Raw genomic sequence first — 24,529 nt, 5'->3', positions numbered from 1 at the left:
TAGACTTGGGCTCAAGTCCTGATCTCAGGGTTCCTGGGTTCCAGTCCCAGGGCGGGCTCTGTGCTGAAGCTCAGAGCTTGAAGCCTGCTTCGGATTCTTTGTCTCCCTCTCTCTCTCTCTCTCTCTCTCTCTCTCTCTCTGTGCCCTTCTCCCACTCCTGCTCTGTCTCTCAAAAAATAAATAATTAAAAAAAATTGTTTTAAAGAACCAAATGTTTACATTAATTAAAATACTCCATGCTTGCTCCTGCTTCTGGCATTACCCTTTTCAATGAATTCTTACTTTCATTCAGCCAACAAATATTTACTCAAAATCAGACTCAATCTCTAACCTCCTGCTACCAGCTTCTTTCCACCTCCCCCTGAATTTTTACCAACCGGAATTTATCTCTTTTATAATAGAATTTTGCTTTTTAATATATCTAATTGCTCTTAACGAGGGTAAATGTTTCTTGAGGAAAGCTCAATAAATGTTCAATTTGAGGTTCATACCAAGTCTACTACATATGAAACTTAGTAGTAAAGAATCACAAAATCTTCCCTGATCTCACCGAAGTGTTCTCTTTAATCTGAACTCATCAGGAAACTGTCCTACGCTACCCTTTCGTATGCTTAGGCCTTATCTTTAGAACTAGAGTATTAGCTTCTCAAAAACGAAGATTAAGTTTTACTCTTTGACTTCACACACTGTCCAGCAAATAGTGCAAATCAAGAGACCTTAGCGAACATGAAGAAACACCCGCAGTTTGGGGGGGAAAGGCCTTAAGAAAGAAAATGAACTAAAAGGGTAGAAAAGCAAAGAAGGGGAACTTTGCCTTAACACCTGCTTTTGGGAACTAAAACCAACTAGTGTTTCAAAGCCACGGTAGATGCTTTCGCTGTCTTTTTAAAGAGGTATGGAAGGAAATCACCAGCGCGACCGCCCATTGGCTGGGAGGCGAAACCGCGAGCGCGGCTGGTGACGCTAGGTGGAGGGGGCACGGGCCGGCGCTCCGTCCTCTGACCGGCAGGGGGAGCCCTGCCGAGCGCCGGGTCCCTCCCCGCCCCGCCCCGCGCGCCCCGCGCGCCCAGCGCTCTCTGCGCCGCGCTCCCGCCCGGCGCCACGCCCGCCACAGGCCAAGGGCCAGTCACCCGCGGGCAGGCGTCCCGCAGCCTTCTCGCCGCCCCGCCCCGCCCGGCCCCGCCGCGGGACGGGTAACGGTTACCAAGCACTTTCTCAGCCGCGATTTCTGCTTAGTCATTGTCTTCCAGGAAACGGTCCCTTCAGTTGGGAGTCAACTCTGAGGCGGCAGCCGCAGTAGCAGCAGCCGCAGCCGCCAGCGCGTCCCTCCCGGGCCGCCGCTCCGCCACCGTCCGGCCTCCCTCGGTCCCGAGCGCAGGCCGAGGTCCCGCCGCGTGGGGCCGGCAGCCTCGCGCTCGGCTCTCCCGCCTCGGGCACCGCGTCCTGCGGGGCGGCCTCCTTCCTCGCCTGCGACCCCGTCGCCTCCTGGCCCCTTCGGTCGGCCGCTGCCATGGGCACCGACAGCCGCGCGGCCGGGGCGCTGCTGGCGCGGGCCCGCACGCTGCACCTGCAGACGGGGAACCTGCTGAACTGGGGCCGCCTGCGGAAGAAATGCCCGTCCACGCACAGCGAGGAGGTGAGAGACGCGGAGCTCCCGGGGCAGGCCGCCGGCCGGGCGGCTCCGAGAGGGAGGCAGCGCCCGAGGGGAGGGCGGGCGGCCAGGCTCGGGGTGCGGCGGAGGGCGCCGGGTGAGGCAGCTGGGGTTACGACGTCGCCTCCAAACCTGCTGCCCCGCGGCCGCGCGTCTTAAAACACTTGGCAGGTGCAACTTCATCCCGGGGGACGCCTCTGTCAAGCTTCCGGGCGACAGCCGAGCTCTCGAACGTACCGGCCCCCTCTTCCTCGCGGGGGTGGGATGGGCGGGGTGGGTGCAGAGAGAGCCAGTACCTCGCTCCCACGCTCTCCCAGCCCCCCGGCCCCTTCCCCCCTCCCCACCCCGCGGCCAGGTGAAGACGGTGTAGAGACTCGCTTTTCCGGGATTCAGGTGAGGGTAGCAGTAAATAATCCACTTAGCTCGGAGGCTGACAGGAGTTTCTCTATTACAGTAAGGCAGGTGACTAAACGCTCAGGTTCGGCTTTGGAATAAGGTACAGATTTTTCTCGCCCAAGGTGAATCTCCCTTAGTTTATTTCCCTGAAGACTAATCGCTAGTTTGAAGTGGCAGAGATCAGTCTGGAATTACACACGTGTTACGGGTTCGGTGCTGGTCATCCCTGCGCGGGGAGTCCGTGTGCACAGCCCGTTGCGGAGGCATGTCGGTGGTGTGGGAAGATCCGAGTATCGAGGGATGACTAAATGAAACACACCTTTTCGTTCAGGAGCTGTGTGACTGTGAGAAAGTTCCCTTCCCTCAGTCTGTCTCCACAACTTTGAAGCTGATCAACCCGCTGTGAGGATGAAAAGAATATAGGAAAATGTTCACCATGCAGGCATTTATCTCATTATTATTTTCATCTGATTGCATCAGAAAGCTAAAACAAAGCTTGATTGAAAGAAAAAGTGCCCTATGCCACCTTATGACGCTATCAGCTGTAGTCCTAGGCAGCTTTTGCTCTTTTATTGGAGATGCTGGTAATCGGTGCAGGAGCACAGGGCATCCGCGTACGCTCTGGGCCTGTGGCCAGGCCTGGCGTTGAGAGCGAGCACCCATCAGAGTGAGAACTCTGGGCTGTAACTTTAATAGGAATCAAAGTCCGCACCATATTCTGTGACCAGATTCCATCCACCTCAGTGTGTATACCTTTTTCTGTTTAAACCGCCCCACTTAGACTATTTCTCCCCCAAGTAAATATTCCTGTATTTCTAGTCCCTTAATTTCCTCTCAGCGCTGTTGGTTCAATCTACCATTTTCCATGTATATTAACAATATTGGGTGAAACTTTTGCTCTCTTGTTTCACTGCAACACCCTCTAAAGTAGTGGCCTTCAGAGTTTTTTGACTGCAAGCCCAGTAAGAAATTTTACCTTGCAGTCGCGTTCATAGTCCATAAGGACAGAAAGTAGGATGCGCGGTTGCCTGGGGCTGGGGGTAGGAATGGGTAGTGACTCCTACTAGGCACATGGAGATGTTCTAAAATTGGATTGCGGTGGTGCTGCACAACTCTGTAAAACTCTGAACAAATTCTCTAAAACTCATTGAGTTGTGCACTTAAAATGAGTGAATTTTATTTATGTAAATTATACTTAAGTAAAACAAAAAATCTCAAAGGTTTTATGAAGATATTAACCTTTAGTATATACTGTGTATTCTGATTTTTTTTCTTATTTTAAAAATTTTTTTTCAACGTTTTATTTATTTTTTGGGGGACAGAGAGAGACAGAGCATGAACGGGGGAGGGGCAGAGAGAGAGGGAGACACAGAATCGGAAACAGGCTCCAGGCTCTGAGCCATCAGCCCAGAGCCTGACGCGGGGCTGGAACTCACGGACCGCGAGATCGTGACCTGGCTGAAGTCGGACGCTTAACCGACTGTGCCACCCAGGTGCCCCTGATTTTTTTTTCTTATTTTTTAATGTAACAAGTCACATCCCACACTCTTTCTTTCTTTTTTTTTTTTTTAAGTTTGTTTATTTTTGAAAGAGAAAGGAAGCACAAGTGCGGGAGGGGCAGAGAGAGAGAGAGGGAGAGAGAATCCCAAGCAGGCTCTGACTCAGGGCTGGAATCCGCGGACTGTGAGATCATGACCTGAGCTGAAGTCAGATGCTTAACTGACTGAGCCACCCAGGTGCCCCTACGCTATTTTATTTTATTTTATTTTATTTTATTTTATTTTATTTTATTTTATTTTATTTTATTAAGTTTATTTATTTATTTTGAGAGAGAGAGAGAGAGTATGTGTGTGGGGGGGGGGGGGGGAGGAGAGAGAGAGGATCCCAAATAGGCTCCTCACTGTCAGTGCAGAGGAGCTGAAATCAAGAGTAGGAAGCTTAACTGACTGAGCCCCTGAGGTGTCCCTACACTTTTTATTTCTTAATGTAACAAGTCATACTCCACAATTTGAAAAACATTGTTCAAAGGACTAATTCTGGTTTGGGTGTTTTATTTTGGGTTGCTGCATAAGAGGGACAAAATAAGCTAGAAAACATTTGAGGAAAACTTGAAGATATGGCAGCATATTGTAGGGAAAATGACAGTTTTGTTAGGAGAGGCATGTTTTGTTTCCATGTAAAAAGGAACTTTGTATCACCCAAAGCTCCAAATTAGGATATGCTACTTGAAACAGTTTAACCTCCTAGAATAAAGAAACTGAATAAATCACTCATTATTAAGAAAATTTACACATTGAGTAGAGAGTTCAAGTTTCCTAAAAAGGTCTCTTCAAGTTCTAATGTCTTTCTTTTCTTTCTTTTTAATGTTTATCCAGTTTTGAGAGAGAGAGAGAGAGAGAGAGAGAGAGAGAGAGAGAGAAACAAGCAGGGGAGGGGCAGAGAGAGAGGGAGATACAGAATCCAAAGCAGACTCCAGGCTCTGAGCTGTCAGTGCAGATGCAGGGCTCAAGAAACCATGAACAGTGAGATCGTGACCGTGAGCCAAAGTTGGCCACTCAACTGACTGAGCCACCCAGGTGCCCCTCTAATGTGTTTTGTCAATTCTATGATCTTTAAAAGAAATTTTTTTTCACTAGAATTTTATGAAGTCAAATCTTGTTTTTTAAATGAGCCATTATAGGACTGTTTTGCTTAGTTCTTTGTTGTAAGAGTATTTGGCCAGAGGACTCACGTAGTAAGTATATTTACAACTCTTAAACAACATGAGATCTGATGATACATGACATTATGATGATACTTCTCTTCAGTGATCATATGTGTATATGATAAGAATGAAGAGAGCAGAGCATAAAAAAGTATAAGGTTAATGTTGGGTCAATATACATAACATATAAAAGATTAGAAATCACTAGGTTAGTGATATAGTCAATGAATTTCTCATATTATTGTAACATTGGGTCTGTTCTGACATTTTGCAGAATCCAAGATTATTAAAGAAATTGTTTCAAGAAGGGGTGAATACTCTGAAAATATACTTCCTTCCTGAATTGGAGAATTCATCAGGAGAGCCTTAAGTATGCAAATAAGCCATCCTTCCAGAGGAAGTTTTCTTAAAATTCTCTCATGATATGAGCCAAACCATACTTGATAGAATTCTTAACCTGCTGCCTCAACTTTTACTAATTTTGAAAAGAATATTGACTTGTAATTCTCTCTGGAATGATTATCAACTAATTTTATTTACTATTTTAAATTTGATTATATATTTTCTATGAAGATACAGACCTTGTAGATTGAATTCATATGGGTTATTGTGGATAGCACATATAGTTTTGTAGATTATGAAGCTTAATCTAGATGACTCTGAGCTCTTAAATTGATAGACCAGTTTCTTGTAATTATCTGTACTAAGATAAAAGCAGTAAAGGGCTTGTGTCCATTTTTATCATAAGCAGTCATAGATCAGATAGTTCAGAAGCTGAGTCTGTGTTATTGCTATTTGGAAAGTGCTTTTGCAGTTCAGGGACTTGCTCCCAGTTACTCATTTATTTTCTCATTGATTGCCCACAGAATGCAAAGCACTGTGTCCTTGGATGTTTATAAGTGATTTCAAATTGCTAGTGTTGCCCATTAGTGGTCCTAAATCAGTTTGCTGAGTCATAGAACAGCATATTTTTTTCTAATTAATAGAAGCCATCAGAATGCCTGCCATGTAGCAAACTATTTGTTTTGTAAATATTTTGTTCTGTGTATGTAGGTAGTCACTCTCTATGTGAATGTATGTACGTCTTACTCTGGACCACTATTAGACAAGTTTGAAATACACTGACCTAAAGCATGAAAGATGAATGAGCATTTTAATGGATTTACAACATACATAATGTCAGTATAAACAAATTTTTGTTTGTACAAGAATATATTGAAGGCAGGTTGGAGGTATACCTAAGTGTTAGGAAATGACGTGTGGGCTGACATTATGCAAGTTGACTTGTGTTAAGATATGACTACAGTGCAGGGCACCTGGGTGGCTCAGTCAGTTAAGCCACCAACTTCGGCTCAGGTCATGATCTTGTGGATTCGTGAGTTCGAGCCCTGCGTTGGGCTCTGTGCTGACAGCCTGGGTCCCGCTTCAGATTCTGTCTCTCTCTCTCTGCCCCTCCCCTGCTCATGCTCTGTCTCTCTCTCTCTCTCTCAGAAATAAATGTTAAAAAAAATTTTTTTTAAATAGTTAAAAAAAAAAAAAGAAAGAAAAAAAGATATGACTATATGACTATGGTAGTTCTCAAACTTTATATGTTGATTACATGGGGTACTTGTTAAAATGCAATTTCCACTGCCCTTAGAGTGATTCAGCAGGTCTAAGCTGGGGCTCAGGTACTGTAATTTTTAATGAATACCACAGGTGAATAATGTAGGAGTTCCTCTGGCCACACTTAGAGAATCATTTGTTTGTCTTTGAGGAATATCTCAGTGATTAATAATAATTTTAGTCAGCCTCCCTGAACTTGAACCCCTGTTTCTTTTTGTTTCTTTGGGAATACTTTTATGTCTCAAAAGTTTACTTAAACTTTCATTAGTACAAAAATACTTTTAAAATAAGTACTGTTTATCATCATTTGAAGATTAAGATAAAAACATTTAAATACGTTTTTGTTGAAGAAAACAAAAAACTTGTAAAACTAGAATTTTGGTTTTTATGATTTTTCCTATTGACATCTTTTTTCCACTTATCAAACAAATACATTCTTATTGTAGAAGTACAGAAAAATATATAGAGTTTGATTAACAGTTTCAAAACGCATTCCTTTTACAGCTTCGAGATTGTATCCAAAAGACCTTGAATGAGTGGAGTTCCCAAATCAGCCCTGATTTGGTCAGGGTGAGTAAAATGTGAATGAAGAAATCATGTGGGTCAAAAGGGAAATGCAGTAAGCAAGGAATTAATTCCCCAGTTGTGATAGGGAAGTCAAATAGGCAATTAGCATAAAACTCCCTGTAGCTGATTTGCTGAGATGGCTGGCTGCCTGACCCAGTATGCTTAAGCATAAAACAGAAAATCCAGGATGTGTCACCAAATCTTCAACTAGACAAGATAATCAGGATTCTCGGTGCTTAATTCCCAGCACGGTATCTTCACAATGTATTTTGTTCCAGTTTATATTTGGTCTAGTAAAGGAATGACTGTTGAGCAATTTTGGTTGCTAGATTGCTTTGGTAGAGCATCATAACTCTCAATATAATTTTTTTAATGTCAGTTTCAAGTGAAACACTGGGTGCCACATTAAATACCAATATATGACTATTATCATAAATATTAATATATAAACCAGAGTGGTTGCAAGCCACTCTTTGGAATCCAATTCAGCCAAAAGCTCATAACAAATTACATAGACTACTTTAAAACTATGAAAGAGGACATGTGCTGGAAACGCTTGTTTCCCTGGGCATTCTGCAAGTTTAAACTCTCTAGCTGCTAGGCAGATGTTGATTAATGTCTTTGATCAGTCTGTGTTTCTCTGAAATGACCATTTGCCTCTATGCATGACTGATAAACACTGTAAGCCCTTGATGTGTGCTAGGCATTGTAATATGCTCAAGAACTGTGAGGAAGCCCTCACTATTTACTTTGTAAATGTGGGTTAATATATTTCTGATTTATATGTACTAACATTTTATCATTTTCCTCATAATTTATTCATTATAATGCATTAGAATGGCCTTTACTTTTTTTATTGCATTCAGGAAAAAAAAACTTGTTTTAAAGTGTTTGTGATTAATATAAGAAATTTTTAACATGTCATCCTGAATGGATAAATATGTATCATTTTTCATTGGTTTCTTTTTTAACTAAAATTATGTACTGTGCTAGTAGTTCTAACTCCTCACATGTTTCCCCACCGCCACCACTATTTGTTTTGTTTTTGTTTTTTATCATGCATTCCTCTGAGTACCTGCTCAAAATGAGATAATTTTTCCCAGTAAATGGACACACACACAGCATTTTACCTTTGTTTCAGGGTTTTGCAAACCTTATGAAGCTCATCCAGACATTCAGTAAAGAACCCAGTTATCTTATGGGCTCTCTGCTTCTAAAGGGCACTATGGACAATAGAAAACATATAGCTAATCAGAAACATTAATTTTATATTTATTGTAAACATTGTGTGTTTATTATAGGAGTTTCCAGATGTCTTGGAATGTACTGTATCTCATGCAGTAGAAAAGATAAATCCTGATGAAAGAGAAGAAATGAAAGTTTCTGGTAAAGTCCAGCCTTTACAATTTATTTTGTAATACAGTGGAAGTGATAGATTTTGTCAGGCATGGGAATAAACCTTTCTTTCCCTCTGGTAATGAGAGACTCAGTCACTAAGTGTGAGAAATACAGAGATTCTTTTTAAACATAATCTTGATGTAAACTCCAAGAGGAAGTTATAGGAGGTCAGTTTTGGCTACTTAAGCAGAGTCAGAATAGAACTTCACCTTGCTCTTCTTCATGGTGGTCTCATTAATTTATATGTTGGACTTCAGAGCAGTAGGAAGATTAAGGTGGAGGGAATGGAAAGAAGAAAAGGAAGGCTTAAGAGCAGTGTCTACCTGAAGCGAGCATAAGCCTTCTCTTCCTGGTGGAACACTGCTGAGCGATGGCTGAAGTCATCTGAAAGCGTAAACAGAAGTCTGGCAACAAGTTGCATGAAGAGAAGTAAAATACATGTTAAACTCATTCAACAAATGTATTGAGTGACTGTTTTCCAGAGACCATGCTAAGCTCAAGGAATGAAAAAATAGAGATGTGCTGTTTTTGCCCTCAGTTTACAGTCAGCATAGCACAGTTATTAAAAGCTTGACCTTGGCTAGATTGAAATTCCTTCATATACAGATTACTGGCTGGTGTAATCTTGGGCTAACTAGTTACTTAACCTCTCTGAGCCTCGGTTTTCTCATTTATAAAACAGGGATGCATCTGTTTCACAGGCTTCTTCGTAAATTAGGTGAAATAACAAAAGCACTTAACATAGTGCTTGGCAAAACAGTTAAGTGCTAGCTAGATAGTTGTTATTTATTACCATTTGTGGTTGTGTTGTGGCTGTTATTTTACTAGGATGGACATGTAAGATGAGATAGGGCATTGTCTTTTGACTCAATAACTACCATTTGTTGAGTTATATTGAGTTAGCAATATAACGATTTGGTTATATTTCCTTACATGATTCTCAAAACAATTCTACAAGGTAGGTCTATTGTCCCCATTGCACAAGTGACGTTAAATAACTTAGAAGTTGTCATGTAACCAGTATGTGGTTGAACCAGGAATCCATCCAGGTATGCCTGACTCTAAAACTCATTTCTTTTACAACACATTGCTATTTGTGTTGGAAAAGGAGGTAAAAGCAACCTTTTCTCTCTGGTTGATTGCAGTTCTTCATGGTTTAGATCCATCTTGGAGCTTGTACAGGTTGTCCTCAGTTTCTAGAGGGCTTGAGATTTTTGATAAGTATCAAATTTTTCCCTATTTGAAGAGCTTCCCTTTCCCTACGTATCTAAAAATACCTCCTTTTTCAGAGAAAGGAGACCATTTCAAATAGCCCAGATTCATGACCACAGGGATAGTGGTGGGGAGGGTTTTCATGGAGCATAACTATGGCAGCTATGGTTGGACCAAGGTGGTGAAGATTGACTCTCACCTAGTAGAGAGTGGTGATGACTTTTAAACAGAGAAGCTGCATGAGGAAAGCAATGCTTTAGGAATATTAGCAGTAGAAAGGAAGGGACAAACAAAAGAAATGTACAAGGTAAATTTGTTGTATTTGTTGAATACCAGGCAATTTACATACAAATACTTCATTAGCCCTGTTTTTTTTCTCCATTCCCTTTTCTGATTTTTCTCTCTTCTTGCTCTCCCACTACTCCACCTATTTGTCTATTGAGTAAATTTAGATTTTGAATACTGAATTTACATGAGGTAAATCTATACAAATAAATTTGAATTTAAATCAAGCCAAAGCCTCAGTCTTACAGAAAACTACTCTGCTTTCCTGGTAACCAAAGAAATGCCAATTAATGTGGTCCTGAAACCACATTAGGTGTATATTGTATCTATTAAATTAGCAAAAAACTTACATTTGATAGTGTTCTATACTCTTAGGAGAGAAATTCTGTTTTTTGGGTTTTTTTCAAATGTTTATTTCTGAGAGAGAGTGCAAGCGCAAGCAGGGGAAGGCAGAGAGAGAGGGAGACAGAGGATCTGAAGCGGGCTCTGCGCTGACAGCAGAGAGCCTGATGCAGGACTTTAACTCATGAACCGTGAGATCATGACCTGAGCCAAAGTCAAGAGTCAGACACTTAACCGACTGAGCCACCCAGGCACCCCCAAATCTTTTATATAACAGTAGGAGGTAAATAAAACATAAGAAGACTCACAAAAAAGCTCATACCCTTTGACTCATAAACACATTTCTGACAATTTGTCCTTGGGAAATGCTTCAGCATAAAGTTGAACAAAGTTACCAAGATGTTTCTTTAACATTGTATGTGATAACAAAAAACTGGTACTAATGTAAGTGTTCAAAAAGTAGGAAATTATTTAGTAAGTTACACCCTATCAAAATTACAGAATAATGTTCAGCCATTAAAAATGAGTATGTCAAATTATTCATTAAAAATAGAGACTATACAGAAACATAAATAGTGACTGCTTTCAGTGATGAGACAATTGGCTTTTTTTTTTTTTTTTTGGTCTTTGTATTCTTGTAGGTTCTTCTCATTTCTAGAGTGAATATATTGCTATTAAGATTTTAAAAAAACTTTAAGGGAACTAAATACTTGATAAAGATGTAAAAAAAATTATGTAAAGGTAAACTAAATAGATAGGAATAAATGCTATACCCTGCTTCATATGACCAGTAACTGAAAGGTAATGTCTAAAACTTAGAATGATTGTATTAGAAAGGTGAGGTTGTGGTGTTCTTTTCATTTTTCTTCTCATTATAAGTAATTTTAATTTAGTCTTTGCATTGATTTTAGTTTATTGAAGAAAGTAATATGCTCCATTAATATTTAATACATAAAAATATACATTTTGAGTAATTTAAGTTTGTATATTTATCTGACCTGCCTTCTAACAGATGGAAAATTAGTATTTGCTTTTTTGTTTTGACAAATGGGTATTTTTTTGGCAACTGACATATAAGTTAAAAATTACAATGGAAATGTACTTTCATGTCTTAAAATGGAAACTATAAAATTATGTGACTAGGAAAGGAAAGATAATTCATACAGGATTCTCTGTCATCTTACTATTGTTGGCAATGTTAATACTGTGTAGTAAAAGTTACCCAAATGTAGTAATCAGTTTTGTTTTCTTTTGTTACCCAGCAAAACTGTTCATTGTAGGATCAAACTCTTCATCATCGACTAGAAATGCAGTTGACATGGGTAAGCAAAAATTTAACTTTTTACCTTCATAATGATCTTTAAATTAGTATAAGTGTATTAGTTAGGTCTTGTGTTCAGGTCCAGAAAAAAAGAAAATGAGCTCATTCCAATTTTACTCTTTAAGGTTCTAGCCTAATTTCTTAAGGCTTATGTCAGATCATATAAGCATTTGTAGGTTCATATTTTGATATATAAGAAGAATGTAAAAGATATAACATAATCAAATATTGACTATATGTTTGGAGATAGAAATTCTTAATCCTATTCTTAGCCCTTTTAGTACTATAATGAAATACCACAACCACCACCACAACAAAACAAGCATTTTCATCTTTGGCTCTTGGTTAGATTATTGTGATATTACAATTATTCAATATTTTTTCTTCTAAAATGTTCTTACAGTATAGAGGTTGGACGCTTAAGTAATTAGCTCTATAATATAACTGTGGAATGAAAAAAAGAATCATTTAAAGTAAACTCTTTAAATTATTTTTATAGAAATTACCTCTATTGGGGTGCCTGGGTGACTCAGTCGGTTAAGTGTCTGACTTCAGCTCAGGTCATGATCTCACAGTTCGTGAGATTGAGCCCCACATTGGGCTCTGTGCTGACAGCGCAGAGCCTGGAGCCTGCTTCAGATTCCGTGTCTCCCTCTCTCTGTGGACCTCCCCCAATCACACTCTGTCTCTCTTTCCTTCAAAAATAAATAAACATCTTAAAAAATTTTAAAAAAAGAAATTAAATTACCTCTATAAATATAGATTAGAACCATAAATTTAGTTTTTCAGAGTCTCAAGACTATTCTTTGCCATGGCTACCAATTACAGAATATGAGGTCAGAATTCTTATAGTCATCCATATAAGATACTAGTAGAACTGGAGAAGAAAATTTTATGAAGATAAGGAAGCTACCAAAAAATTGTCTTAGAAACAAGATGAAGGCCTGTTCTCCAGAAGGACTATAATAACTGTGAGTCCCTAGGAAGGAGGCAGGTCAAAGAAACTGACTTGTCTGCCACACAGACCCAATAGATGAACAGGGGCTTATACTTTTTTAAGAGATGGAAATGTTGTAAATGATTATGAAACTGAGTGAAATAATCTGCTATATTAGAAAACTAGTGAACCATATGGACAGAATTTAGTGGGATACTTGAAGGACATTAGAAATACTTGTTTTTATTATGTAACAAATATTTATCCTTTTCGTGTTTTCCTTCACATCAGCCTGTTCAGTCCTTGGAGTTGCACAGCTGGATTCTGTGATCATTGCTTCACCTCCTATTGAAGATGGAGTTAATCTTTCCTTGGAGCATTTGCAGCCTTACTGGGAGGAATTAGAAAACTTAGTTCAGAGCAAAAAGATTGTTGCAATAGGTACCTCTGATCTAGACAAAACACAGTTGGAACAGCTGTATCAGTGGGCACAGGTAAAGCACAGCTAGATCACAAGTACTCTGGGAGGAGCCCAGTTGTTACAGTCTTTGCTACATACTGTTTAGCATCATACACAATAGTGGACAGTCACTGTTGATTTGCTATTCCAAATGTGGGAGTTTTGAGGCAAGATTTATCTAAAACATTGGATTTTTTGGTCTCAAATACATGCCTAATTGAGCTTAATTATTAATTGGTTTTCAAATAAGTGACATATTGGAGTGCCTGGGTGACTCAATTGGTTAAGTGTCCAACTCTTGATTTCAGCTCAGGTCATGATCCTACAGTTTGTGAGATCAAGCCCCATGTTGGGCTTCATGCTGACAGCATGGAGCCTGCTTAGGATTCTCTCTTTCTCTCTCTCTCTCTCTCTCTCTCTCTCTCTGCCCCTCCCCCATGCATGCACTTGCACTCTCACTCTCTCAAAATAAATACACTTAAAAACAAAATGAGTGACAAAAACACTGGAAAATGTGTCCTGAAGCACTTATAGCCAAAATGAATTAAGGCTGTTTCCTTCAGTTTTACTTTTGTGATAAAATTATTACATTTTTCTTTAGATAAGATTACACTGTGGTTCTGATTTCTTAAGTAAGGGAATATCATATATACAAATATTTTGCTGTTACTTAAAGATAAAAACTTTAGGTTCATAGAATTTGATACAGAGTAGGTGTCATAAATTAATCACAACTCTCTGGCCTAATAATGTACAAAACTATTAGGGAAGTTGCTTACTAACTAGTATTTTACCTTTACTCTCTGTGTTGTTCTTTATTCCTTATACTTCATCCCCAGTCTTCTCCTTTTCAGATTTTTCAGTTTGTTATGGACAGGAAGACCGTAGAGAACATGTTGCCCCTTCTCCCTTTGATTTGGTGATAGCCAGAATGTGGCCAAGATTCTGCTGGAGAGACTTGGGTGATGTGGAATGTATCTGTAAATTAACCAGAGCAGCTGTTAGAAATTATTTAGTTCTTTTTCAAAATGTGTCTGATTTATAACCATATTTTAATTTTATTTAACGTTTATTTATTTTTGAGAGAGAGAGCACAAGTTGGGGAGGGGCAGAGAGAGAGGGAGACACAGAATCTGAGGCAAGCTCCAGGCTCTGAGCTGTCAGCACAGAGCCCGATGCAGGGCTCGAACTCACAAGCTGTGAGATCATGACCTGAGCTGGTCGGAAGCCCAACCAACTAAGCCATCCGGGCGCCCCTATAACCATATTTTATACTTTAATATTAAATGTTTGTATCACTCCTCTTTGATCTTTTACCTTTAAGACATACTCCCTCTTTAGCTGGAACCATCACACTTAGAATCATGTTTATTTCTTTTTTTTTTTTTTTTAATTTTTTTTAATGTTTATTTTTGAGACAGAGACAGAGCATGAATGGGGGAGGGGCAGAGAGAGAGGGAGACACAGAATCAGAAGCAGGCTCCAGGCTCTGAGCCATCAGCCCAGAGCCCAACGCGGGGCTCGAACTCCCGTACCGTGAGATCGTGACCTGAGCTGAAGTCGGACGCTCAACCGACTGAGCCACCTAGGCGCCCCAGAATCATGTTTATTTCTGAGACAGGTGTACTAGGTTGCAGGTACTAGCGGGAGAGTTTCTAGTAGTGTAGCACTACATTGGCTACCACCTGGAGTTCTTTCCTTTCCCTGTTACCACTAACATGAGTTAGAAAAACATATGTTAATAAATATATTCATTTAAAGTATTTTGTAAACTGTAAGCATTATACATGCAATATTTCATATTTTCTAAAGTTGTGTCCTTTTATTGCTTTCCACTTTTTGTAGTACTTAATTTAGTGGCAATGTCATGATTTTCTTCACTTTAGGTAAAACCAAATAGTAACCAAGTTAATCTTGCCTCTTGCTGTGTGATGCCACCTGATTTGACTGCATTTGCTAAACAATTTGACATACAGCTATTGACTCATAATGATCCAAAAGGTAAGATTGAGATTTTCATTTCTTTATTGATCATGAGGTTTTATCTTACAAGAAGCTACTTGTTAAAATTTAATTTTTAATTTTGTACAGTGATAAATGTTACCTAGAACTTCTCTTAATGGTTAGTTCAAAATACATATGCCTTTATTTTGTCTTTATATCAATGGGAAAAAAATTAATGGGATCATTTCCTGAATATCCAGTCTGTTGAAGTTTATAAATATTAAGGATCTTTTAGGATATTTTAAATAGTATCATATAAAATCTTGTATAGTACAGCAAAAATTGTACCGAATAGCCACTTAAAGGGGATAAATATCTAGAAAGAGAGGCAGGTAAAATTTAATTTAAAATTTAAGCATCTTAGGATAGGTAATTGATTAGGTATTTTATTAATCATTACTATCAAGACATATGTTTTGTGTTGATCAGAAACATTTGATTATTGAGAATGGCTTCTCTGCCTTCTGTAGAATAATTTTTATTAACATTTTACAGGATAAGTAGGGAAACTGGGAAGGGAATGTTTTATACTTTATACTTATTTATTTAGCAGTCTGCTCCATTCTTATTTTTTCACTGAAAAAAATGAAACAGTGTTTTTGGTATAGTTCTAAGTGAGAAATGTCTTGTGAAAGTTTTAAATCCCTAAGACATTTTTTTAAATTTTAATTTATTTTGAGAGAGAGAGGGAGAGAGTGAGCGTGAGCAGGACATGGGCAGAGAGTGAGGAATAGAGAATCCTAAGCAGGCTCCATGCTCAGCACAGAGCCCAATGCAGGGCTCTATTTTACAAACCTGAGATCATGACCTGAACTGAAATTAAGAGTCGGACACTTAACTAACTGAGCCACGCAGGCGCCCCAGAGATTTGGCCTTTTTTACCCCCCAAAGTAGGCTCCACACCAGTGTGGAATCCAGTGTGGGTCTTGAACTCATGACCCTGAGATCAAGACCTGAGCTGAGATCAAGAGTGGGACGCTCATCCAACTGAGCTACCCAGGTACCTATGACATTTTTATAGAGGTTTTAGTTTAATAAATACTGGAAGAAATTACATTTTCTAGGTGATTCTTGGAGAAAAAATATTTAGCTTTTACTTCCATGTCTAAAAAGATGGCTTTATACTGGTGGTTGGATTCAGTTAGTGTGCTCATGTATACCCCCTTAAGATGTTACGCTATTTATTAGCAGTCTGCCACATTTTCATTTTTTCACTGTTTTGTATGAAGAGGAGGAGTTTTAATAGTTACAGTTCATTAGATACTAGGTATCATGCTAAATGCCTTTGAGAGATGATCTGTAATCCTCACAACAGCTGAAACTAGACATTTTATTGGTAAGCCTCAGAATTAAGAAAGTAGCCAAGGCCACCCAGCTGGCATGGAACAGAGTTTAAACTTGGACTTGGTCCTGGCTGAATTTGGAGCCTTTCTCCCTATGCTATACTATCTTTTTGATTTGAGATGGTAGCGTTGTGGTATTTCAGCCTGAAAACCTTACTTTCTTGTCAGTTTTCATTTAAATGATACCAGAATAGGAGATAATGACTTTTGCCTCTCCCTTTAGTAATTACTTTCATAAGTAATTAGATTCATTTTTTAAAAAGTCATTTTAGTTGAAAATCTAACAAAGAATTTCTATGCTGATTTGTTCTGAAACATAAACCCAACTTTAAATTCCAACTTTCCATATGTTAGTAGATATTATATCACTTATCTATTTATTTGGTGGGGGTGAGGAGGAGGGGGGCTTTTCCAACAGTAATTATTACCAACCGCTGATGGATGAGCCTGCAGCCCATTCTAGCTCCACTTGAAAAAAACTCTTTCCTTCTTCCAGTAGGAAAGAAAATAGGAAAAGACTAAGGTGTCTGGTATTTTATTTCCATGTTATCTAAATGTTGGCATGTGGATTATGTGCTAATGCAGGTTGTTATGGTGAAATAAATTGCATATATATATGAGAAGAGAGATTTAATCCTTTTTTGATATTATTTTGTTTTACTGACATAACTTGACACTTGGATGTCTTTCTAATTTTACTTCTAAACCCTTTGATTAGAATTTATAGGCTGATTCTGCATATACCATTAGTGAATCTTCACTTTGATCTATAATGAAGCAATTCTTTTCTTAAAAGATTAATTGTGTTTACTGATTCTAAAGAGCTCGCATGGTTAATGTAAAAGTATGTAGTTAAGTTGATGAATAATAGCATAGCTCTCTGATTAGGTGTGTCACATTTTATTTTTTAAGCACTCAAGTTGTAAAACATTTAACTCTACTTGTCATCTAAAATAGAGTTTTGTTTTTAAGTCCCCTCTAAAGCCCTTCCTCTGTTCTAAAATTACCCTGTTCTTCAGAAAGTGTTTATTTTCCATTACTCTTTGCCCTAGAAGTTGTGGTAACAGTTCAGCTACAGTCAGGGTGAAACTGTGAAGTGGGTGATCCTGGCTCAGAACCTTCCCGTTTTCATTTGTTTCACCCTCCCCTCACTCCCATTAAGTCTGATCTGCTTTATGTCTCATTTCCTCCAGAATCCTCTTCTCTGTCAGATGGTCTGATAAGCAAATCCATGTTCATGTTACTTTCCCAAAGAGACATTTGCCTTCCATTTATGAAAGCTACACTTTACTAGGCTGCATAGCCAAGTTATCTAACCTCTCTGCCTCAGTTTCCCCCTGGAAAAGGGGAGAATATATCTATTTTATAGGGTTAACATGTGGATTAAATGAGCTAATACATGTACTCAGAAAAGTGCCTAGCACATGATAATAGCAAACATTTACTGAGAGTTTACTATTGACATTATTCAAATATCACAGCAGTTCTTTTGGGGCAAGTGCGTCCTTTAGCGCTCCCAAATCATACAGTCTAGATGGTAACTTAATCCCTATCTGTGTGGTTGGTTCTGACCCTAGTAGAAACTTTTCACATTGATTGGTTGATTCAACAGACATTTGAGTACCTATTATGTGTCAGGCAGTGTTCAGAATACTAGGGATATAGGACCAAGTCATATAAATTCCAACACTCATGATGGGAGGAGACAGACCATAAGATAAATGTTAAATGTGATAAATGGTGGTACATGCTATGGAGAAAAGTTGACTGAAGGAGAAAAGAGTGCCCAGGTTAGGGATTGTTGTTTTATATGGGGTAGTCAGGGAGACCTCTCTGCTAAGGTGACATTAATCAGAGACCTGCAAGAAGGGAGAGAACCTGTGGGAATCTGGAGGAAGAGGATTCAGGAAAGAGTAATCAACTGATTCAAAAGTGTGAATGTGCTTGAGGATTTCAAGGCCAGTGTGGCTGGAGAAGAGGCAGTGAGAAAGAGAGTAGTACATCAGAGCAGGATGTAAATGTAGAATCAGAAAATAATTACTTTATCCAAGAGATGCCAAAGAGTTTTTAAATGATCACTGGTGCCCGAGAGAATATTGTAAGATTGGCATTCTGACATTATCAACTGCTAGTGGAAGTGTAAAGTACAGCCCATCTGGAAAGCAACTCAGAGTATCCTATAGATCAAGCTTTCAAAATGTACTTGTACTTTGGCTTTGTTATTCCATAGCCAGGCATGCATTTTAAATTTTTTTTTTTCAACGTTTATTTATTTTTGGGACAGAGAGAGACAGAGCATGAACGGGGGAGGGGCAGAGAGAGAGGGAGACACAGAATCGGAAACAGGCTCCAGGCTCCGAGCCCAGAGCCCGACGCGGGGCTCGAACTCCCGGACCGCGAGATCGTGACCTGGCTGAAGTCGGACGCTCAACCGACTGCGCCACCCAGGCGCCCCTGGGCATGCATTTTAAAGATGTTCAGCATAGCATTATTTTTATTAGCAAAATACTAGGAAAAATTTAATTTTTTTGGTTAACAATGAGGAAATGTATAAATTATGAGATCTAGATAATGTAGTATCTGGGTAATTATTAAAAGTGATACTTCAGGGCGCCTGGGTGGCTCAGTCAGATAAGCGTCTGACTTCGGCTCAGGTCATGATCTCACAGTTTGTGGGTTTGAGCCCTACGTCAGCTCTGTGCTGACAGCTCAGAGACTGGAGCATGGATTCTGTGTCTTCCCCTTTGTCTGCCCCTCTCCCACTCACCTGTGTCTCTCTTTCTCAAAAATAAACATTAAAAAAAAAAGTGATGCATCCAAAGAATAATTACATGGAAAGATTCATAATATAAGTTGAAAAAATAAATTAGGTTGTAACTACAGTTATGATTTTTAAGATACGGAAAATAGATGCAGAAAAAAAGTTGGAAGGAAATACATGGCAGTGGAAATGATCTGTCTCCAGTTGATAGGATTATTGATAACTTTCCTTTTTCATCGTTGTATGTAACTTTCCTGTATTTTCACTGGCTCTACATTAGAATCGCCTGGAAATCTTCAAAAACAAAACAAAACAACAACAACAAAAACCAAAACAACTATGCAGGCTCCACTCATCAGAAGTTATGAATTAAATAGGCCGGGGTACAGGTGTAGATACCTTAAAGAACTGCCTGGCTCTTCCTGATATTCTGGTTCAGATTCATAGCATACATTAAGGAAAAGCATATTTTATATTCTTCATATTTTATATTTCTTTGAAGTGTTTCTTTTGTTGTATCTAAATGCTTACCTACATGGTAAAGTGTTGTTATTTTCAAATTTAACACTTTGGGTTTTTATTTGTTTGTTTGTTTTAAGAACTGCTTTCTGAAGCCAGTTTCCAAGAAGCTCTTCAGGAAAGCATCCCTGACATTCAAGCACACGAGTGGGTGCCCCTGTGGCTACTGCGGTATTCAGTCATTGTTAAAAGTAGAGGAATTATCAAATCAAAAGGCTACATCTTACAAGCTAAAAGAAGGGGTTCCTAACTATGACTTAGGATCATAACCTACTTACTGACTTGTAGTTTCCTTGAATATAAGATAAAATTGAGATGTATAAAAATCTGGTTACTTCCTGTAAATGCTGTCATGGAGGCAGCTATTCTTCAGTTATATTTGACAACATGTTATCCGTCAAGTTTTGAATACTTCTGCCTCCATATCAGTTCACTCACCTGAACCACTGTATTGTTTTCATTAAACTATTATTTTCTAATTGAAATTGCCTATAAAGAAAATACTTGCAATATATTTTTCCTTTATTTTTATGACTAATAGAAATCAAGAAAATTTGTTGTTGCATATATTTTGGGCCTAGGCATCAGGGTAATGTATATACATATTTTTTATTTCCAAAAATTAATTAAAGGCTTCTTATTCTATAGTATAACTAAGCAATTACAATTGTTAAGATTGAAATACTGGAAGATATTTTTTCTGTTATTAATGATTATATCCAGAGTAACTGGAGTAGCTGGGATCCACAGTAGTGTAAATAAAATTCATTTCTTCAATACATGAATGAAAACTTAAACTTTATGTGTCCTTGCTTGTATTTACCTATAATGATTTAACCTTGTATTCTTGTGCCATATTTTCCTTGCAATGATTTCCAAGACAAACCAAAGCAAATCTGAAAAAGGAGACTAGAAGCTTTGTAATTATTATTTGGGGTTTTATAAAAGCAACTGTTATCATCTCCAGATTCTTTTTAATTCTTGGTCCATCCTTAATATTTTGCTACTCATTCAAGAATATTCAAAAGTATTGAGTGTTTACCATGTACTGGGCATTGTGGGCTATGGGAAGTGGGGGGTATAAGCATTCAGAATCAGTTGAGTAAAATAGGTAATATTTGCTCCCCACTAATAACTGGCTAGGAGGTACTAAAAGCCAGAAAAGGAGTGAAAAAAATCTTTAATTCAGGGCCAAAATTGTCTTTTTGGACAACTTTTTTGAGATGCAGTCTTAACTATTTAAAAACAAAATGGTATAATACAAACTTTAGAACTAGAAGAGGCTATAGATTATTTATTATAATTCCTCATTAGTTTAAGAACCAGAAAATAGCAAATAAATAAGCCATGACCTCTGATATATACTCTATGTCTCCATAGTTCTATAAATTTGTGTCTGTCATCCAAATAGTTTGAAAATTTCTTCAAAAATCTCATATCTCAATCAGTACTTTTAAACCATGTGTCCTAATACATGGTTTATAAAAATTAAGATATAAAACTAATTTTGCCGAAGTTTTTTCAACTTAGACAAAAAAAAAATATGGTTTCATATTCAAAGTAAATACACTAGACTCTTCCTATTCTAAACAAGGTTTTATAGTTTACTGGTTGGATAATTTCATCATTAGAATTATAATGTGAAATCAGCTGAATTACTTGCTAAAACTCATTTAAACTTAGAGCTTCCTAAAGCCTTATATAGCCTTTTTAGTAATTGTATATGTTATTGAATGTATATAGTTAACTTTTTTTTTTTAACCTGGAAATGTACATTTTTTTCATACAACCTAAGTTTTTAAACAAATGTTCATTTTAATTTAAGCCTAAACAGTGAATTGGTCAAGGTATTTTAAGAGGGAACTTTAATATCACATTTTTTTTTTAAAAACCCTAGACTTACAGAAATGGATTGTTTGAAGAGTTATTTTGAAGATTAAAAAAAAAAAAAAACTAATGTTGCTGATTTATGCAAGTGTCAGAGGAGCTTTTTTGTGTGTTCTTCTCTCCCCCCTCTCAATGAAGAAGCAAGATTATAGTTTCATGTTGTGAAGGGGATCAGGTAGATATGGAATTTTAAGATTATTTTTTTGTTTCACTTCTGTACCTTTAATTTCTGTTTTTGAATAACCTGTAAAAAATGATTTTTTTAAGGCTTTACAATTTTCCAAGCTGATATTTGCATCTTTTTTTCATAAACTATCAGAATATAGTGAATACTTTCCAAATACTTAAGGACTTAATGTTTAAAAAGCCATAAAATAAAGAGCAGTAATACTACCAAATAATTGCTTAAAGCTGAAAGCTAAGTTATCAATAGTGTATATAACAGATACGTTTTCTCAGGAGAGGTGTGTCCATGACTCAATATAGAAAGAATTTATATAATTGGTTTTTTTTCCCCATAAACATGAAAAGAAGCTACAGCTTGTTATTACATTTCCAAAATACACTGGAGCCTTACTTTAACACAATGTACTGTAACTTAGAATTTGTTCTATGATGAGTCTATCTTGAATTCCCATCCAAGAAACTATAGTCACCAGAAGGACCAAGGTGTCTTATAAAATACGTTCACATTGTGTAAATTCTGAAGACTACATTGTGCTGGTATCCAAGTTAGAGTATCCATTTAGGGATGGCGGGTGCTAGATTGAATCACAAGTAGCTAATGATTTTTCTGTTCTCAAAGATCACTTAAACAGCTATGTATGGAATAGAAAATAAAGTTACTCTATTTTGCATAAATGCTGAGACTTTTCCCTACCAGAGCCAAGTAGTAACTGAAATAAGTCTTTGTTTTCAATGATAAAGGCTTAAGTCTCATTTAATTACATCTCATTTTTTAACAGATTTCTTTCCAACTTTTCCACCTAGCATTTTCAATATTGGGGAATGTAAGTGATTGATAGTTTATTATATATTTGCCGACAGTTGATCTCTCTGCAAATTGTATGTTTCGAGAAATTTGAAGTTGTTTTAAGGAGAATTTAAACCATTTGTTTTCATAAGCAAATATACCAACTTATGATTCTGAACCTCTTTTTTAAAGTTAACTTCCTAATGTACCAGAACTTTTGCCTGTCATTTCCCCCATAAAGTTGATGATGGGATATGTCAGTTTTATTTTTGAAAACTATGTAACATAATTTTCACTAATATTTTTTATAGTTTTCAGAATTAGAAATACACTTAGGGGAAAATGTTTTCATTAGATAATTCTACTTTTATGTGTCTGTAGTAGTGTATTATGAAATACAGGCAAAATAAAAGCATTAATAAACATGTTTATAATAGTCTTTAATATCACCTATGAGTATTAATGAATTACCTAATAAAGTGTGTTGTATATTTTTTAACTGAGTTGAATAGCGTAAGCATCTAGAATATTATATTGATTTTGACCTATTTGAATTCATAAACAGTATGATTTGAAAATTATGAATAGCTTTTAAGTATCCAAGCCATAAAGCTATTCATGCATTCATTCATTCAATGATTTATCAAATGCCTACTATATGCCAACCACTGTGTAAGGTATTGGCAGATAAACATAGAAATGAAAAAGAACCTGTGTCTTCAAGGAGCATATAGTATATTGGGGGGGCGGGGGCGGGGAAGAGAGATCTGTACATGAATAAGCAATAAAGGCTGCATCTGTTAATGACTGAAGTGGTGAAAAGGGATTGGGGGCATATGGAAGGAAGTGGGGCTAGGGAATATCTACTGCTAGGAGACTCCCTGAAGAAATTAGTCTTAGAGTAGGATGACAGGATAGGTGGGCATTCTGGCAGAGGCCTTTGTTTGCCTCATTTGTAAATATGCTTTTATTGAATGATGAACAATTTATATGTAAACTTTAGAAACTCAGTGAAAACACTTTCTTAGAGAGCTTGCCCTTACAGATAAAAAGGAATGGCTTCTGTTGAGACAAGAGTAAGGTTGGAAAAGTAATGTTTTATAATCAAGAGGCTAAAACTTGCCCAAATCCCCCACATAGATCAGAATATGGCTGTTACGGAGTTTCACTACCAGAAAAGTCAAACAAAATTTTAATATGTATCTCTCAACAATGAATAAATGTATAAAATGTCATACAAGATTTTTGTGTGTCTGTTGGTCCATTATTTTATTTTTTTTTTTTTTTTTTTTTTTTCAACGTTTATTTATTTTTGGGACAGAGAGAGACAGAGCATGAACGGGGGAGGGACAGAGAGAGAGGGAGACACAGAATCGGAAACAGGCTCCAGGCTCTGAGCCATCAGCCCAGAGCCCGATGCGGGGCTCGAACTCCCGGACCGCGAGATCGTGACCTGGCTGAAGTCGGACGCTTAACCGACTGCGCCACCCAGGCGCCCCTGTTGGTCCATTATTTTAGAAAGGTTCATGTTTGACAATGTCCATTACTTATTTTAACTCTATTTTCCTTGTTTCTTTCCTCACTGTTGATTCTTTCAACTTTTCTTGCTTATGTCCTTAGTAAGTCTTTCCTGGAAGGTCATTGGGCAGTAAACTTTCCAGGTCTCGTTTGTCTGAAAATATCTTAATTTAGTTCTCAATCTTAAATGATCATTTGACATTACAGAATTCGAAGTTTCCAAATACTTTCCCTGAGCAATGTGAAGACAATATTACACTGATTCCCAGTATATATACTCTTCCTGATGAAAATCTGGATTTCTGTCCCTAAAAGTAATGTCTTTTTCTCTAGTCTCTTTTTTATTTTTAGTTGAAAATTTCAACCTACTTTGATATGACTGGAATTAGAACAAAGCAGGAAATTAAAGCTGGCTGCAAAACTTTTTGATAACATAAAACTTAATCACAAAAGAAAACAGATAACTGGATTTAATCAAAGTTTAAATCTTACATCCTTCAAAAGACATTAAGAAAGTGAAAATACAAGATACAGGCAGGGAAAATATTTCTAGTACATATTTCTGAGGAAAAATAGGACATAATAAAATTATTTTAAAATTACACTTCAAAGTACACTGTCAAGAAAGTAGAAAGACAACAAACAG

At 37.7% G+C, this 24,529-nt stretch overlaps 1 protein-coding gene across 2 annotated transcripts; it reads left to right on the top strand.

Annotated features, from left to right (window-relative positions):
* The first annotated feature begins 1,079 nt into the window (after positions 1 to 1,079).
* Positions 1,080 to 23,607, top strand: GCLM (glutamate-cysteine ligase modifier subunit). Of its 2 annotated transcripts, none has more exons than XM_086717596.1 (7): positions 1,080 to 1,636; positions 6,861 to 6,926; positions 8,225 to 8,309; positions 11,423 to 11,482; positions 12,710 to 12,912; positions 14,765 to 14,879; positions 21,403 to 23,607. In XM_086717596.1, the coding sequence occupies exons 1-7, from the start codon at positions 1,511 to 1,513 to the stop codon at positions 21,423 to 21,425; spliced, it is 678 nt and encodes a 225-aa protein (XP_086573722.1). In that variant the 5' UTR covers positions 1,080 to 1,510; the 3' UTR covers positions 21,426 to 23,607. The 2 variants fall into 2 exon arrangements, with proteins under 2 accessions (XP_086573722.1, XP_086573721.1); XM_086717595.1 differs by lacking the exon at positions 21,403 to 23,607 and adding an exon at positions 19,586 to 20,302 and having other exon boundaries at positions 1,084 to 1,636.
* Positions 23,608 to 24,529: the final 922 nt, after the last annotated feature.

Source organism: Puma concolor, chromosome C1 (assembly GCF_028749965.1).
Source record: "Puma concolor isolate L17-30 chromosome C1, mPumCon1.1.hap2, whole genome shotgun sequence".
Lineage (NCBI taxonomy): Eukaryota > Metazoa > Chordata > Mammalia > Carnivora > Felidae > Puma > Puma concolor.
This window is presented reverse-complemented; position numbering and strand designations above follow the sequence as displayed.